Genomic DNA, 17,495 nt, shown 5'->3' on the forward strand with positions numbered 1-17,495 from the left:
TGTAATGTTGCTACAATTTGTCCCTTAACAGCTGATTGTGTTATCATATTTTATTTAGATTACGTGACAATTTATATTATTTTTTAGATGGGTGTCCATCCTCGCACCTTGGCATTTGGATGGGGTACCCTGACCCCTGTGTGCGGGGGAAAAAAACTCCGCCCCTCACCGATGTTGGGGCGGGGGGCAAGAGGGGGCCACCTTGCCCCATAAGGTGCGGGTAACACCCCTAAAACCAACTTGACTAGTCCAATAAATAAATAAGGAATACGAAAACAAAAACAAAACTTAGGCTTGGTTTGGATAACAAAGTCTTGCTAAGTCATCCAATCTCATCTCATCTCATTTCAATATTCAAATATCACAAACACAAACAATTTTCAATTTCAAATTTTTAACTTTTTCATCTAATCATTATCTAATTATTACAACTTTTCCAGTTTTGAAACAAACTATAAATAACAATTTAACTTTTTCAAATTTTAAAATAAAAATTATATTATAATGATATTTTAATTTTATAATATTTTTCTTAAATTTGTTATCTCTCATTTCTCAAAATCTCGTAAAACATATTAATTCAATCATTTCACTAGTATTTACAAATCATTTAATTACTATTTATATATAATCTCATCTCATTTTACTATTCAAACGAGACCTTAGAATAGAGAATTCAGTTGCATTATAACATTACAAGTGCATTGTGCTCAATGTGGAAAAAGATTAGAAAGATATTTTCGATGCATAAGTGAGAAGTGCTATAAATATAAAATAGTGTTATAAAAATAAATTTATAAAGTAACATGACTTCACGTGATTCATTAGATTTATTTTATAATAAAAATAATTTATAATCTAGCTAATGCATCAAATTACACCACTTCGTGGATTTAGGATGTGTTTGGATGTTAAAGTGAGTTGAGTTGAGATGATAAAATATTGTTAGAATATTATTTTTTAATATTATTATTATTTTGAGATTTGAAAAAGTTGAATTGTTTATTATATTTTGTATTGGAATTTGAAAAAGTTGTAATGATGAGTTAAAATGAATTGAGATGAATTTGGCAACCAAACTCACCCTTAGTTTAATCTAACTCCTTTATTGCTAAACTATTTTTTGGTACGTTTGGGTAGTGAGAAGTGTTGAGAATGTTTATGAATAGTAGTGAAAAAGTAATGAAAAAGTAATAATAAAATATTAAATAGTAGTAAAAATTAGGTAAAAAGTAATAAATAATAAAAAAATAAAGAATAGTAATGAGAGTAAGGTACTCTCACTTGCCAAACATACCCTAAGTAAGATCGTAATTGTGAAAAAAAAAAGTGGAATCGTAATTAATACGTGCAACCGTCACAAACCGTTGGATTGCGAGGTTAAGCACTGCTTCGATTCTTCGAAAGCAAGTTACCGCCTTGATCAAATCCCACAAAATCCAAGTTCCCGCCAAAACTCCCCCAACTTTCCGATTGGTCTTATAAACCCCACCGACAAAGCCTGACAACGTTTTCTTCTTCTAAAGATCATCGCCAGAGCGCCAAGAAATGGCCTCTGCAACTTCAGGACCGAACCATAAGAATGTGTACCACATCGGAGGCATTCAAGTGGAATTCCCCTACCGACCGTACGGGTCGCAGCTTGCGTTCATGGGCCGCGTCATATCCACGCTGGATCGAGCCCAGAGAGAGGGCCACTGCCATGCGCTCCTAGAGTCCCCGACCGGTACCGGCAAATCGCTATCGCTTCTCTGCTCGAGCCTCGCATGGCAGCAGAACTATAAGTTGAAGAATCAGTATGGGAATCTTTCTCAGTCGAAGCCTGCTCCGGAGGCGGTCACGGATCCTCTGGCTTACGGTGGCGGATTTGTTCCGGAAGTGGAGCCTTCAGGTAAATCAAGAATTTAATGATTGATTTAAACCCTACTACATTATAACAAAATGATATTATCAAATTTAAACCCTAATGCATTATCAAAGAAATATATATTATAAACAATTTAAACCCTAATACGTTCATATTGCATAATTATAATATATATCTCACGCTGTTAGGGATTCCGAGAAAGTGAGAAATTAGCCATTCGTATTAAACCTAAAGCGTTAATATTGGATCTTTGTTTGGTTATTGCAAATTTAGAAGAAAGGAACATAGAGTAAAACCTTTCCTACTGGCCTTTTACCTTGTGGTTTCGAAGCAGGTGTGAAACCTGCATTCTGATTTTTTTTTAAAAGGAGTTTCTAATTGATGAATTCTGGTTTCTGATTATTAGAGTGAAAAATATGGTCAAACAATCCTTTATTCATTATTTCTATTTCTTAGTCGATGCACTATGCCACTGACATTACAGTTTTTATTAGGTAACCCAGGGTCAGAAATTGTGGAGCCAGCTCAATCTGCAGCAAAAACCAAGAACCAAAAGAAACCGACAACACCTACCATTTATTATGCATCGTAAAGTTCTATCCTAACTTTTTATTTTTTTATTTATTTTTATCAGTAAATAGGATTTTTATTAAATATAGGCAGTTCTATCCTATCTGTTACTACTCAGGACTATTTTATTTATTTTCTATGTTTATTTATTAAGTTTGTAGTATTGCTTTTGAAAGCAAGGAGAGCTGTTCTAAAAACTCCACAAAAAACATCTGACGACCACTTCATAAAAATCTGTATAGTGACAATGAAATCTCTTTGTAGTATTTACAAAGGCAAAAATGTAATAGTTATTTAGTTTATTTTCCATGTTATGATCTTGCGTTTCATGAATAGTATCAACTTTATAGTATAGCTTCCCATATTAGGTTGTATTCAATTACTTTATTTAGTCGAATACTTGATTTCAACACTTACTTCAATGTTTTTTTATCAGTACAGAAGAATTTTATTGATGAGAAAAGTAGGCATAGCCTCACTATATTACTTTGATGTTGTGATAATGATTTTTTAAATGTAAAATTATAGTTTCACTCTAGTATGAATTCCTCAGGTTTTACAATTTTAATTTGAAATTGGTTGTGAGTTATTTCTTTTCTGATTATTATTAGCAACAATTTTAGCTGAAACTAGACATTATAAATTATTTAGGTCAAGTGAAATCAGTCATTTTGTATTTTTCATTTGATTATTTGTGAACATTGAAAGAAGATTTTACAATCTCAAGAGTATAAAAAAATTGCTTACTGGGTTGTCAAATGTTGAATTCAATTCTCAAAGTATTATAAACTATCTTCTCTTTTTTAAGGAGGACACATTCACAAATTTCTCAAGTGATTCGTGAATACCGGAAAACTGCTTATCGAGTGCCAATGGCAGTTTTGGTAGGTTTGCCTTTTCCTTTTCAGTTTGTATTCAGCAATCACAAATTTCACACATGCCCACACATTCATGTTTCACTTACAGCCTGGAAATTTTTTACTAGTCCTCCCCTTGCAAATTGTCTTTTTTCTTGATTGTGACCTGTTCATCAACCTAATAGAACTTTCATTATTAGCGAATAAATCATTTTTCTAGATTCTTTTAGAATGCATGCTAATGGTAGCCACATGCCTGACACTTGCAAGCATTTTTGGATTGGGCATTGAATCTGGTTATGGAACAAACATTGTTATTGCTTAATATATATTGGAAAAATTTGGATTGGTCATATTTGTTTGAATAACAGTCGAGATCAATTTTGCTCTCCTTATGTTGTCCTGGACAAATAAATAAACATTTAATCATTAACTGGGATATGCTGTCCTTGTTAGCAGTTGTCAACTAAATTAGGAATTTTCTTGACCACAAAAAGTTTTTGGAATGTTATTTAGTCATTATTTAATATGCGATATGCCTATAAATTTTTTTAATTGGTAATCAATGAGTTTTATTCATAACAAAAGGCATGGTCTTCCTCTCTCTCTCTCTCTCTCTCTCTCTCTCTCTCTCTCTCCCCGATGCCCAATATGACTAATTCCAGCGTATTCAAAACTTTAAGTAGTAATGAACTGGTTTAACTTGTTTGCAATTCATATTATATATATTTATAATATATATCTTAGCAAGTAGTAATCAATTCATCCACCGTCCTCTTGCAGTATTCAAAACACTTTTATTATTTCTTTCCCTCCAAATACACCAACACATACATATAGGGACCATCTTCCATGTTGCAGTCACTTTGTGGATTTCCTTGGAGACGACTACAACTTGCTAGGAAATCCATCAGCCTTCTAGGCATAATCCATGTTAAACCCATTCCCACAAAAAAATCATTCCACATGGTTTTGGCCACCTCGCAGTGTAAAAACAAGTGATCTGCCATTCCCCCATTCTTCATAGACATGCAACACCAATCCTACAACTTGATTTGAGGTTTCCTTAGGTTGTCTATAGTAAGGATCTTTCCTAAAGAAAAAGCTGTTTAGACAAAGACATCTACTTTCATAGGTGCTTTAGTCTTCCATATCTTCCTCCACAGAAAGGAATTATTGAGTTGGCTAGTCAAATTATGATAGAACTATCTAACGGTGAATTAACCTTTTTTTGTAGAGGCTCCAATTGATCTTGTTCATAGCCCCTATTGTCACTCTTGTGGAATATGGTAAAACAAAGAACTCAATGATGACATCCAACTCCCAATCATGCGCTACTCTGGTGAAATTGACATTCCATCGAGGGGAGCTATTAGCTCATGCGATTTCTATTAACTTGGGAAATGTGTATTTGAGGCTCTGATCACTGCACCATACGTCATGCCAAAACTTGACCCGGTAGCCATCACCCACCTCAATATGCGTGCATCTAAAGAAAGTCTCCCATTCTCTTCTTATGTGTTTCCAAAGACCCACCCCATGTGATCTGCACACATCATTCGAGCATGATCCACCCCATGCTTCACCAAACTCTGAGTCAATAACAGCTTTCAATGAAGCCCCCCTTGGGTTATAAAAAAAATATTTGATGTATAGCTGTTTGAACCAGAACCCTTTGGACTAATGTATATTCACATGTACTCCCACTCTCGAATAATGTTTTGTTTTACATGGTTTTTCCCTAGTTCAAGCTTACAGTGACCGCATAGTAATGTTGTCTGTTTCTTTGTCTCTCTCCCTTCCAGGCATCACGAAAGCATTATTGCACAAACAAGCATATTCGTGGGAAAGATAATATTGATGAAGAATGGTGCACTTCTAAACTTATGGCTTCTTTTGTATTTTGTTTTTTTCCTTGCTTGTGAGAAAATTACCTTCCATTTTTCCTTTCTGAAAATGGTTTGGGATTATCCAGCAAATTGCTTTTGAGTAATCGAGAAGTAGGATGCCCAGAATTTAAGTGAGTTACATCTCTTATCACATGCTTTCCTCATCTTAGTTATCTTGGTTTACACTAGTGTAATAAGTTGGCATAATGGCAATCGGATAATTTTATTACCAACAGAAATGTACACAAAGTCAAAGGTCATCCATCCCTTCAGAAAGGAGGTTGCCATGAGGCCCATGATATAGAAGATCTTGTAAAAGTTGGGCAAGTTGTGAAAGGTTCATTTATTGTATTTTGTATTATATATATATATTTCTATTTTTAACAAATCTTACATCATCTTTTCTTCCTTCTCTAGGTTGTTCATATTATGCAGCACGTTCAATGGCAGATGATGCACAATTAGTTTTCTGCCCATACAACTACATCATTAATCCAGTCATCCGTGGAGCAATGGAAGTGGATATTAAAGGAGCCATTGTGATTCTTGATGAAGCCCAGTATGTTTTATAAACTCTCTGGATTAAGTTTAACATTTCATGATCTTCTCTCTGGTTGTTGAATGTGTAGAAAAATAAAATAAATGGTAAGTTTACAGTTTATTACTTGGACTATTTATAAAATGAATGATAGTTGGTGAATTTCTAAATTGTGAAATGTCATTTTTCCACACTGGTTTTGGAAGCATAGGCAAGTTTGTTGGTTGGGATTTTCAATTCTTTCTTTGTTGCCTTGTATGTTTTTGAATTTCTAGGAGTACTACTTATAAAAAAAATATTACTAGTAGTTCTCTCTGATTACCTGATACATGAATATGGTGAGATGTGAGGATATTTCTAGTAGTTCTAAACTGGTTTAACTTGTTTACAGCAATATAGAGGATATTGCTCGTGATGCTGGCAGTGTGGATGTTGAAGAAGACGTTTTGCATAGTAGGTTATGAGGTTATGAAACGACTATGCTTTCTATTTCATGATTTTATAAGTTAGTTTCTTATAGTTGTAGTACCTTTTGGAAGAATTGCAGATGGAACTAGAGCAACTCTGCGGAGTTGATGTTTTAACTTATCAACCTTTACATGAAATGACACAGGTAATTGCTTGGGCAATATGACAATAGTTTGTTCCACAATTCATTGATGATTAAATGATCTAAATGTGCCAGTAATTTCTAGGACCTTATTAATTGGATTGAGCGGAGGAAAATTACATTAGAAAAGCATGAGTTTCAACATCACGTCTCCTGGTGAGTTAACTTGTTTTATGCTCCTCTAAATCTTTGTTTCTGAAATTCTTTATTTCAAGGTATTCAATAATTGTGATGCCGTCTAAATCCCTTAGAAGCTGATGTTCAAAAAATTCAATATAAAAATTCAATCAGCCCAAGATATTCTATTGCTTTTAAGGGATGAGTAATGCTACATACAGTCGTGGAATGCGCAAACGCCGTGCAGTCGGCTTTGAAAAAGAGTAGGGTTCACTATTAAAAAATTAATTTCTTTTCATGTGGGTTCCATATTTATTCATTTTTTTAAAGTGACTGCACGACGCTTGCACACTCACGACTGCAATTATCATTTCTCTTAAGGGATATATTCTACTTTTCTCCACTGGCTTCTTTCTACTAGAAAAAAATAATGTCATTCTTCCCTTAATCACATTTTGCTGATGTTCATCATGTACTTCAATTAAGTATAGGCTGCTATGATTTTGGAATTTCACAATGCAATGCATTATGGTCATGGGTATGTTATCAATTTTGAGGGATTTCTATTGTAATGTACACATATGAGGTGTGGGCTCCAATAAAATATGGTTCGATTACTTATAATATCAATTTTTTCCTCTTCTATGATTTATACACTTGCTTTCCAAGGGCGCTATCTGTGGTTTAATATAAAATATATTTTTGGTCCACCTCATTGTTGTTAGCTCATGGATTAAGAGTTTCTACAATTATTTGCTTCTTTTAAGAAAAGACACTTGTTTGCATGTAAGATTAAGGGCTTGTTTGGAAATAGATCTCATCCAAAAATTATCTTCTCATCCCGTCTCCTTCCTAAACATAATTCAAATACAAGATTTTCAAACTAATCATTACAATTTTTTCAAAATTTCAAACAAAAAATAAAAAATAATTCAACATTTTCAAATTCCTAAACCAAAATAATATTATAAAACTATATTTTAAAAATATTTTAATTTTATAATATTTTTTATTCAAAATTTTCTCTCTCTTTTCCCAAAACTCAAAGTCAAAAAATACTCAACTCAAATTATATCACTACCATTCACAAACTATCTTACTATTGTTCACAAAATTATAATCTCATCTCACTTCCCAAATGAGCCCTTAGGCTTAAAGGCTTACCCTACATTTTTCTGGACAGGAACAGAACAATGCACCATCACCAACCTCAAAATTAATGAATAGAGCAAAATCATCCCATCCATTTCTAATATTCTTCCACAAATCAGCACCATGCACACTTCTCACTTCATTTGAACACTGACACTTGCAGATTCTCATACTTCAACTTAATAATAGTCTTCCATAAAGGCTCCTTTTCTTGATGATACATCCATACCACTTCCTAATAAGTGCCTTATTAAAGATTCTCAAATACCCACCCGTGGGTAGCCCAAGTGGTAGGGGCAAACTTATGTGCATGAGCCTTAAGCCACAGGTTTGATTCTCCCTGGGATCAAACTTTGATTTAAGTGGAAGGCCATGGCGGTGGGTTGCTGTGCCAGTCTCCCTGAGGGTTTAGGTTCTATGGGTGAGTCCTAAGGGCTCTATCGTGGAGTGGTTCCCTTGTCATAAAAAAAAATTCTCAAATTACGAATTCTCAACCCTCTACTAGAGATCGATATGCATACCTTATTCTACATGACGAAGTGGAACAAGGGCATGTTTGGGAAACAATCTCATCTCATCTCATCTTATCTAAAAAATTTTCATAATTTTCTTCTCAAATATCACTCAAACACAAACACTTTTTAATTTCAAATATTTAACATTTTTATCTAATCACTACCTAATCATTACAACTTTCCCAAACTTAAAAAAAAAAAAAATTTTATTTTTTCAAATTTCAAAACAAAAATGATATTCTAACAATATTTTAACTTCATAATACTTTTTATTCAACTTTTTCTCTCTTATTTCCCAAAACCCAATAAAATATCTCAACTCAAACCATCTTACTACTATTCACAAAATTCTCATCTCATCTCATTTTTCAAGTATCTCCTTAGTCTCGTTTCCATTTCCTCCCCACAATAAGGCATGGAAAATCTGCTCAATTTGATTTGCCACACTAGTCGGCAATGGAAAGCTTTTTCCATAGCTAGCTTACATAAAATACATGGCACTCCCATTCTCAATCTATTCTCCAAACATTTATTTGCAATAAGAACCAAATCAAGGATTTGATGTCCCTTAACAAAAGCATTTTGAGGTTTTGAAATAATCTTCTCCATAACCGTACTCATACAGTTAGCAAGAACTTTGGAGCTAATCTTGTACACCGCATTTATAAGGCTAATAGGATGAAAATCCTTGACATCCGTTGCCCTTGCCTTTTTAGGTATGAGTGCTAGACAAGTCGTATTGAGACATGTCTCAAACTTTTTATGGGCAAAGAACTCATGAAAAATGCTCACAATGTCCCCCTTCACAACCTCACAACACTCTCGAAAGAATCTTGGGCGTCATAAAGCAAGATTAGAAACCCTCGCCTTATTCCTTCCACGACTTATACTCCCCTCCTTTGCGTCAGTTTATTGTACAGGTAAGTCTCTTCAACTCTCTTTCTTTTTTTGATGCTGATTTAGCAAACGAATGATGGCCCTTCAATGGCAATAAGTAAGGCACTGAATTGGTCTTCAAAATCCCCAAGCACTCCTGGATTTCTTGGACCTTCTTGAGCACCCAGCCAAATTTACCCCCGGGAGCAGAGTACATAAGGGCAGCAGATGATCACCCATCTTTTCCATCTCGGTCTGATTAAAAACCAGATTCTCCATATCCCTTAAAACCAACTGCATCTCAGCACAACTATGGTCTTCCCCCAAAATTATAGACTCATGTTCCGCCATCAGATTAAACAGAAAGTCCTCATCCTGATGCACTCCACCATTACATCCAGAAACACATACTGGGTTTACCAATAAATTTTTGAGGTTAGGGGGAGCAGAGGAGAAGGCGACATCGTCACATTCTGTCCCAGTTAAAACCTTCAGATTTGAACATGCCGGCAAAACCACCAGTGAAACAACGGGAGAGTCCGTCGGTGTAACTTCCGGTATCTGAATATTTAAACCATGAGCAGTATTTAAACTTGATATGAAATATTTATCAAGTATGTTTATGTCCTAGAGACTCTGTACTTATGTGATAAATCCTTAATGATATCTTTCTCATGAAAACAGTCAATTTATTCTGTCTTCTTTTCACCATTGCATTCATGGCCATTGTGTTCAATAAAGATTCATCATTCCAATTGCAGAGAAAGTAAAAGAGAATCATAAGTATTGATCTGTTCATTTTTATTTTGCTTAATATATGTCATAGTTGGACCGGTGGTAAGGCTTTGAGAGAGCTCCAAGAAGCTAATATTTCACAGCAGTGCTTCCCAATCTTGCTAGAATGTGCCACAAAGGTATTTCAAATACTTGAGTTTTTATAAATTTATTGGCTCTGGATTCTTATAAGTTTTTGCTGAAATGTAATATTTTTTTTTTCAAGGCAATCAAAGCTGCTTCAGATGCAGAATCAGATGTAGCACATTTAAGTGGCATGTCGGTGATGACCCTGGAAGGTACAGGCTTCATATATTCATGTTTATGTATCCTGAGCTTATCTACCGGTCATTGAAGCTTCACATCTGATTACCTTTTTTGGCAATGCTGTGCAGGATTATTCTCTTCTCTAACTTATTTTTTCTCTAGAAAGGGGTGTCACACTTTTGATTATCAGCTGGCTTTACAACGATACATTAAAAGAGATGCTGGTGAGTGGTATATGTCATAGGTTTTTTTGAACGTTAACTATGTGATGATACATAAAATAATTGGCCATTGTCCCAGTAATTTTTATGGTTTTTTTCTTTCCTAAATCACTTTCTGTTCTTATTGCTATAGATATTTGGTCGGTTACCATTCTGTCTCTTTATAAAATTTTTCGTGAGATTCGGGATTAGTCGGGACTTTGTTCTTGGACATTTGGTGCCAATAAAAAAAAAATAAAAGTTTTTGTGAGATTAGTTACAGCTGCAGCTATTTTTGTTGTCATGTCACTATCATTGGTTTTGATACTGTATCAGGAAAAGCTGGCAATTGGACACACACTCTAAGTTTGTGGTGCCTGAATCCAGCTGTTGTTTTTAGAGATATTGCTGATCTTTCGCTGTCAGTCGTGTTAACATCAGGGTAAGCATACTGCTTAGCACACCTGGCTTCTAACTGTGTTTGAGGCAGTGATCCTTAATTACCATTTCACAGTATGGGTTATGCTGCTTATACAAATTCATGTTATTCTTTTGAACATAGCTTTCTGGCTACATGTTCATGAGCTTGGCCTATCTGGGTTGGGTGGTCATGTTCTTACCAGTAGGACCTCAGCAATTTCAATCAGTTAGCAGAACAATTCTATCCACACACACTCTTAATTCCAATCTCTCTCAAATGCAAATTGACATATAGGATGTGACATACTGTGCTGCAATTTGGGGGGGCTCACATATTGTTGATTTTGCTCTGTTCAGTTCCGTGCAGTTTGCTCCATTGTCATTACCGTTACATAGAATTTCTCTTTTACAATATTACTCAGCTAGTTTGTTTTGGTGATTTAGGACTCTGTCACCAATGAATTCTTTTTCATCCGAGCTTGGAGTTCAGTTTGGTACTTGTCTGGAAGCTCCACATGTAATTGATGTTGAGTCACAGGTTCAAATGACATTTCTTTGCTCCTGTATTGTTCATTGGTTCAACAATTGTTCTAGTTATGGAATTAACTTTGTCACTGCAGGTGTGGCCTGCTATAATCTCCACTGGCCCGGGTAATTATCCACTGAATGCAAGTTATAAGACAGCAGATGCATATGCATTTCAGGTATATCTGTGGATTATCGTTGATTTTTAATTGATTTGGTAATTATATCTTCTCATTTGTACATAAGTTACTGTTATGATTTTAAGGATGCAGTCGGAAGATCTTTAGAGGAGATTTTTAAGATTGTTCCAGGCGGCTGTCTAGTGTTCTTTCCAAGTTATAAGCTAATGGAGAAACTATGCAAGCGTTGGTGTGAAACTGGCCAATGGTCACAACTAAATGCAAAAAAATCCCTTTTTGTTGGTAAGACTTCCCTTTCTTCCTCGTGCTTATTATCTTATAATATGCAAATATTCCTTAAGAAAATCTAATGAAGAATGTTAAGTTCCTGTGTGCTGTCTTTTAGTGGTGAGGCTAAAGTTGAGTTCATCTTACTTGCATCATACTTGGCTTGATTATTTTTATTGTCTCTTAATAAAAATTTTAGTTATATTATTTTGCACTTGTTAGTGCAGAGCCAAGAGGAGGAAGCCAAGATGATTTTGAGCATGTTTTGAAAGGTTATTACGACTCAATTCGTCAAGGAAATAAACCTGTTTTGGGGAGAAAACGACGGGCTAAGAAAACAGGCCTTAATCATGTAAATGCAGTTGAGTCCCCTGATAATTCCAAGGAAGGAGCTGCATTTCTTGCAGTTTTCCGAGGAAAGGTACATAATTATATTTATTCACTTTGGAAAAAGGGAATTTTAGCAATGGTTGGCGCTGTCTTCCACTCCAATGTATTTATTTTGGCTTGTATGCCAGTTTTAATGCTTGTAATAACATGAAAGTTCCGGGCCGATTTGATCTTCTGCTGTATTTAGTTACTGTTGCAACTTATGTTCTGGAGCCAGAATGCCCATATTTGTACATAACAAAAAGTGGTCTAGCTGTTCGATGCCTTGGCAGCTAGTTTGATGTGATTCAGATGTAGTTGAATGGTATGCGGTAGGTACTACTGGAAATTTATATGTAGAGTGGCAGGGGTGTGTTGAAGGAGATGGATTCCATGAGACACCGAACCTTTTCTATTCATTTGCCCCAAAAAATATTTTTTAGAAATTCCAAAAGTTTTTCTATTATCATAGACAAAGGGGACCATGTCATTCTATCACTATAAAAACCAACATGTGGACTTATAAACAATGTATGAATATGACCTTTTGTTGAGTCTGAATGTGCTCGGTCATTATACTATGCCTGCAGGTTTCCGAGGGAATTGACTTCTCAGATGATAATGCTCGGGTGGTTGTATCCTTTTTGCCCCCTTTGACACCTGTTGTTTAGTCTCTATATGATAACAGTTTTTTTTTTTAAAAAGAAAGTAAAGCATTCATTTAAATTAGAAACATATCTATTCAGCTTTTATGATTGTTAACTGTTGATACATGTGAAAAATGATTGTTGTCTATTGAATACGTATGATCTTGACTATCTCAGATAATTGTTGGAATTCCTTTTCCAAACATGTAAGGGTTCTTTCCTTTCTTAAAGTTCTGTGTGGAAGAAATATCCTATTATACAAGCCGTGATTTCTGATTGATTGAAGTTCTTATCAGAAATGATATTCAAGTTGCATTAAAGAAGAAATATAATGATACACATAAATCATCCAAAAGTCTTTTAAGTGGGAATGAATGGTACTGCCACCAAGCCTTCCGAGCCCTAAATCAAGCTGCAGGTATGCTCTGTCATGGTTTTAACTCAATGTTTCTATCTTGAATTTGATATGAGGTGTTATATTTATCCTGCTATCATACTTTACTTGAAAATTTTTTTGTTTTACATAAATGATAAGTTTCTATGCATATCTAATAATTCTTACTCTTGTTGATAATTTATCATGATAATAACTGCCTTTTACTTTCTATAGGACGTTGCATACGACATATGTTTGATTATGGAGCCATCATCCTATTAGGTAAATGTTTTGAGCTTACTGATTTCTTTGTCCTTTTAGTTGGCTTCATTAGTAATTATATATACCCAGATTATATATTTATTTGCATTGGGTGTCCGGAACAAAATCCCGACTAATCTCAAGGGTGCACAAGCCCTTCTTGGCAAGGAGTTTCCCTCAACTTCCTTAGGTAATTTAAGGGAAAATTTGCCCGGTCCGATGGCTCCTAGAAATTGTTTGCAGCCAAGGGTTCGATCCTTACACTTGTTTTGAGAACATCCAGATTTTATATGTTCTTGGGAAATATAGCTCCTAGAAATATTTCCCATGGGAACAAACAGTATCCAGAAAGATATTGCCTATGTCCAACCAGGAAGTGTGATAAGATTTCTTAAAAAGTCTTATTGTATTGAACTTTGGTAGACTTACCTTCACCATACAGCTTCTGCAGGCTGCTGAGGCAACCAGCATTTTATTTTACTTATATTTATGTTTGGCTAGTTGAGCTTAAATTCAGCATTTGTCTTCAAATTTAATTGATGTTGTTACTATTTGTGTTGGGCATTTATGGTGAGGCAAATATTCCATGATTGGTATTTCTTTGATGGCATATTTTGCATGTCGATTGCCACCCAGTTAGCGTTGACTTTGTAGGGAATTATTTTTTGCAAGCAGATGAGCGGTATCACGAAGAAAGGAATAGAGCATACGTATCAAAGTGGCTCAGGAATTCAATTAGACAATATGAAAGATTTGAAGTATCAATGGAGGGATTAAAATCTTTTTTCAAGGATGTCAAGGTACTTCCCATTTTTGGTTCTTAATCTATTTCATGAGTTAAGTTGTTGGATGAACTATATATTCTAAGTGGTCAATGTGCTTGCAGGAACGGATAGGGAAGAGTACAATAAATGTCTTGCAGAATATTGACAATAACGAAGAAAAGTCTGAAAGTATGATTGGGAAGGGTCAAAGTGAAGAGTTTGGAAGAAAGGAAAGTCGGAAACTGAACAAGTCTGATCATTGTGGACAAAAAGTAATTCCTGTGAAAAATTATGACGCTTCCCCTTGTGGGCAGAAATCTCATGGAGATGCAGAAGTTCATGCATCTCTGAAAGTGGATGAGGGCACTAACTTTGCATATATTGATCTTGAATGCAGTTTTCAGAAAGAAACAAGGTAGCTCTGGAATCCCACTGTTCATTTTATTAACTACTAGCATATTCTAGATAATTGGACCGGCCACTGGTGTTCTGGTAAAATGGTTGGTAGCTGTCTCCTTTTGAGGTTTCTGGATCAAATTTTTGAATTCAATTAGATATAAGAGATGAGCATGAAACTAGCATCTGCAGAAAGTTTAAAGGTCCCCTGCTACCATCCAAAAGGGAGTAAAATAAAAGGCCAGAAGGTAGTAATACTGAAAGCCAGAGAGTAAGAACTTCATTGAAGTTAGGGGAGCAATGCATTATGTGAGTTAACTTGATTTCTACTCCTTTGGGATTTGACCCGTCACATTAACATAGTTCACGCACTTATCTTTATGCATAAAAATATAAAACATTGATCAGAGGGGTTTTGAATGCATTTTTTAGGCCCCTGACTTGCCTTTCAACATTGTCCGTCTAAATCTCATTTTTTAAGTATATAGCTGGATAGTTAATGAAACATCTTCCATCCTGGTGTAATAATAATGTGTCTCCAGTTACAACTCCATTACAAGGTAAGAGGTATCCATTTGCAGGTGTACAGAGGCTTTATCCATGTCTTTCTCTCATGAAGATCCAGAGGTTTCTCTTGTCAAGGAAACCCCATGTACTACAGCTAGTCCAGGATCCTTCCTTAAGGATGATTATTCTAGCTCAACCATAATTGAGGCTTCCACAGAGTTTTTAGATCAAGTATCGGTTCCCTCAATTTGTTTATCTTGTCCAGGCAAAGCTCTTTCTGAAACCCAGTGTTCAGTTGTAGTTACTCCTGATAAAAATATCACTATGAACACCTGCAGCGTTACGCCGGAAATAGAATCTTATTTGAATTTGAGTGTCAATTCTCATACCCAAAAACGGAGAAAGTCCATGGCATCTCTTCATATTGACCTTACACAAGATGAACAGTCTGATGACCCCAGTGCTAAAACTCTTGTCTGTTCGAGTTTCATGAGAAGCTCAATGGCTAGCAGAGACTCAAATCGCAGAATTGAATTTGGTTGTGAGTCTAATTGTGCAGATCAGAAATTGAAAATTTCAAATGTTTCTCAATTGCTCACAAACGATGATTATGGCACTCCATGCATGTCTTCTGTTCCTGTGATGGAGAAAAGACTAAAAGTTTCTTGTTCACTCTGCAAAAGCCCATTGGGTCTTCCTGAAAATGATCTGTATGTAATGTGCTCGTTAACTTCATCATCGAAATCTTACCCAGCATCTCTTTTAAATGAAAATATGAAATGTTCTATGGACACACCTAGAAGCATACAAGTGTTCATGACAGATACATCATCTGTTCATCCTGAACTCTGCTCCAGAACTATTGAAGGTGCTCCAGGACACGGCATTTGGCGTGAAGAAGATGGGTGTGTATTCAACACTATTTTCTGTCCTTCCTGCAGGAACCCTTGCATTTGTCTTGGTGTGCAGATTGTGGCAACTGATGCATCAAATGTTCAGTTACTTAACAAGGTATCTCATTTTACTCGTGCTTATAGGTAATTTGATTGTGCTTGATACTTGCACTTGTTTTATGCCATCATCCTGATTTAGTTAACACTTCAAAGTAGAATTTTATTTCTGACTAAAAATCATGAGCAGATATTGCTTTACCCTGAGCGTTTGGAAATTGAGAATCTTGAAGCTTCAAGGGACAAGGTTACAAAGGGAAAGGTAAGATTGTGCTATACTGCTTTAGTGGGTATATATTTATATTTTGTCAAAATGTGCCCCCTGTGCTGAGGTGCATGTGAGTTTCTAAGGTGAAGAAGATATATTAGGAATTAAAAATTGGAAATTATTGCCTTCTGCATTGTAGTAGGCAGATGAATGGCAGGAAAAAAAGTGAAATTGACAATGAGTTTGAAATTCCAGGATCTCTTTGTTCAGGAGCATTTTTTAGTAGGTAGTAAATCGCAAGATTCCCGTTCCTATAAGGTTTGGTCGGTAAAAATCTTATTTTGGCTGTTTATTAAAATAGAGAAGATTTATTTTGTCAATCTGTCCGAAAAATTTACATTTTCATAAGTTACTTGAAGTATAAATTTCATGATTCCCTTCAGAAAAGGAAAATAAAATTTCTCTGCATGATTGTAGAATTTCTTGTCGGTCAGTGGCTCTGGCATGGAAAAAATGGCCATCTTGAGTTCTATTGATAAATTCTCATACTCCCCCCAGCAGAAATTGGAAGGCTGGAGGACTACAAAATCAAAGGTAGAAACTTATAGATGTCTCCAGCTCTTGATTTTGGGACATTTACTTGGTTAGAAGCAAAAAGATTTATTGTTTGAAATGTTGCAGTTAAGACTACCAAAGAAAGGCCTGCTTTCCAGTGCAGAGGATTGATGCTGAAAGCATACAGGATTTCAAAATGCACGTTTGGTTGCACATTATGTGTATTGGGGAGATGATGTGCTTCTCCACACAAGATGTTGCTTCTGAAATTTGAATTTCCAGTTGATGAGCGTCACTGGAGCTGCCTTGATAATGCACAGATTTGGCATTGGGTTACAGGTGTAATCTGTTTTTCTGATATAGTTCTGGAAGTGAAGCCACTGGCAAATTACCTGGCAGCAGCTGATCTAGCAAAGTAGCAATCTTCCAATGTCTCTAAAGGGGAGGTATTTCACGTTGCATTATTATGATGAATTTGGAAGCATGTTGGATTTATGGCTTTGCAGTTCATTATAAGTTAAAGCCAGTTGGATTGGGCAAACTTCAGTTTTCTGGTTGTAATTTAAACGGCTATGAAACGGGCTCAACATTTGTATCTCTGGCCTTTTGTTTATATCAACAAAGCTAAGGCATTGTTTTTGTAGTATTTTGGAATTACTTTACAGATTAAGAGCTTTTAGTCACGATTAAGATTAGAGAGGTGTGAATTCTCACAGTCAAGTAGTAGTGAGAAATTGCGGGCCCATCTAGGCCGGCCTTTTTGTGTTCTCAGGTAAACAAACACAAAGTAGATGCGTACTTGGATTCGGCCATGAGTTCATCTTTAGTTTTGCACGACAATAAGGTCCAGCTAACGTTGTAGACAATTTAAGCATGCA

The 17,495-nt window shown here is 35.5% G+C and overlaps 1 protein-coding gene across 4 annotated transcripts; it reads left to right on the top strand.

The window, feature by feature from the left end:
- The first annotated feature begins 1,495 nt into the window (after positions 1-1,495).
- On the top strand, positions 1,496-17,303 carry LOC109011481 (Fanconi anemia group J protein homolog). Of its 4 annotated transcripts, none has more exons than XM_018992714.2 (28): positions 1,496-1,891; positions 2,362-2,455; positions 3,246-3,321; positions 5,100-5,164; positions 5,270-5,314; positions 5,420-5,520; positions 5,601-5,742; positions 6,113-6,174; positions 6,261-6,334; positions 6,417-6,487; positions 9,818-9,905; positions 9,992-10,064; positions 10,161-10,256; positions 10,569-10,674; positions 11,097-11,190; positions 11,273-11,356; positions 11,443-11,599; positions 11,812-12,005; positions 12,544-12,588; positions 12,778-12,806; positions 12,897-13,018; positions 13,211-13,258; positions 13,910-14,037; positions 14,124-14,416; positions 14,979-15,915; positions 16,045-16,116; positions 16,540-16,656; positions 16,744-17,303. In XM_018992714.2, the coding sequence occupies exons 1-28, from the start codon at positions 1,549-1,551 to the stop codon at positions 16,786-16,788; spliced, it is 3,801 nt and encodes a 1,266-aa protein (XP_018848259.1). In that variant the 5' UTR covers positions 1,496-1,548; the 3' UTR covers positions 16,789-17,303. The 4 variants fall into 4 exon arrangements, with proteins under 4 accessions (XP_018848259.1, XP_035551265.1, XP_018848260.1 ...); XM_018992715.2 differs by having other exon boundaries at positions 1,497-1,891; positions 13,913-14,037; XM_035695373.1 differs by having other exon boundaries at positions 1,711-1,891; positions 2,352-2,455.
- Positions 17,304-17,495: the final 192 nt, after the last annotated feature.

Source organism: Juglans regia, chromosome 11 (genome assembly GCF_001411555.2).
Source record: "Juglans regia cultivar Chandler chromosome 11, Walnut 2.0, whole genome shotgun sequence".
In the NCBI taxonomy this organism is placed as follows: domain Eukaryota; kingdom Viridiplantae; phylum Streptophyta; class Magnoliopsida; order Fagales; family Juglandaceae; genus Juglans; species Juglans regia.

Coding starts and splice junctions, on each gene's coding strand:
- LOC109011481 (XM_018992714.2), top strand. CDS start 1,549: ATGGCCTCTGCAACTTCAGGACCGAACCATAAGAATGTGTACCACATC. Junction 9,906..9,991: donor TGCTAGAATGTGCCACAAAG/GTATTTCAAATA, acceptor TTTTTTTTCAAG/GCAATCAAAGCTGCTTCAGA. Junction 12,589..12,777: donor ATGATAATGCTCGGGTGGTT/GTATCCTTTTTG, acceptor TGACTATCTCAG/ATAATTGTTGGAATTCCTTT.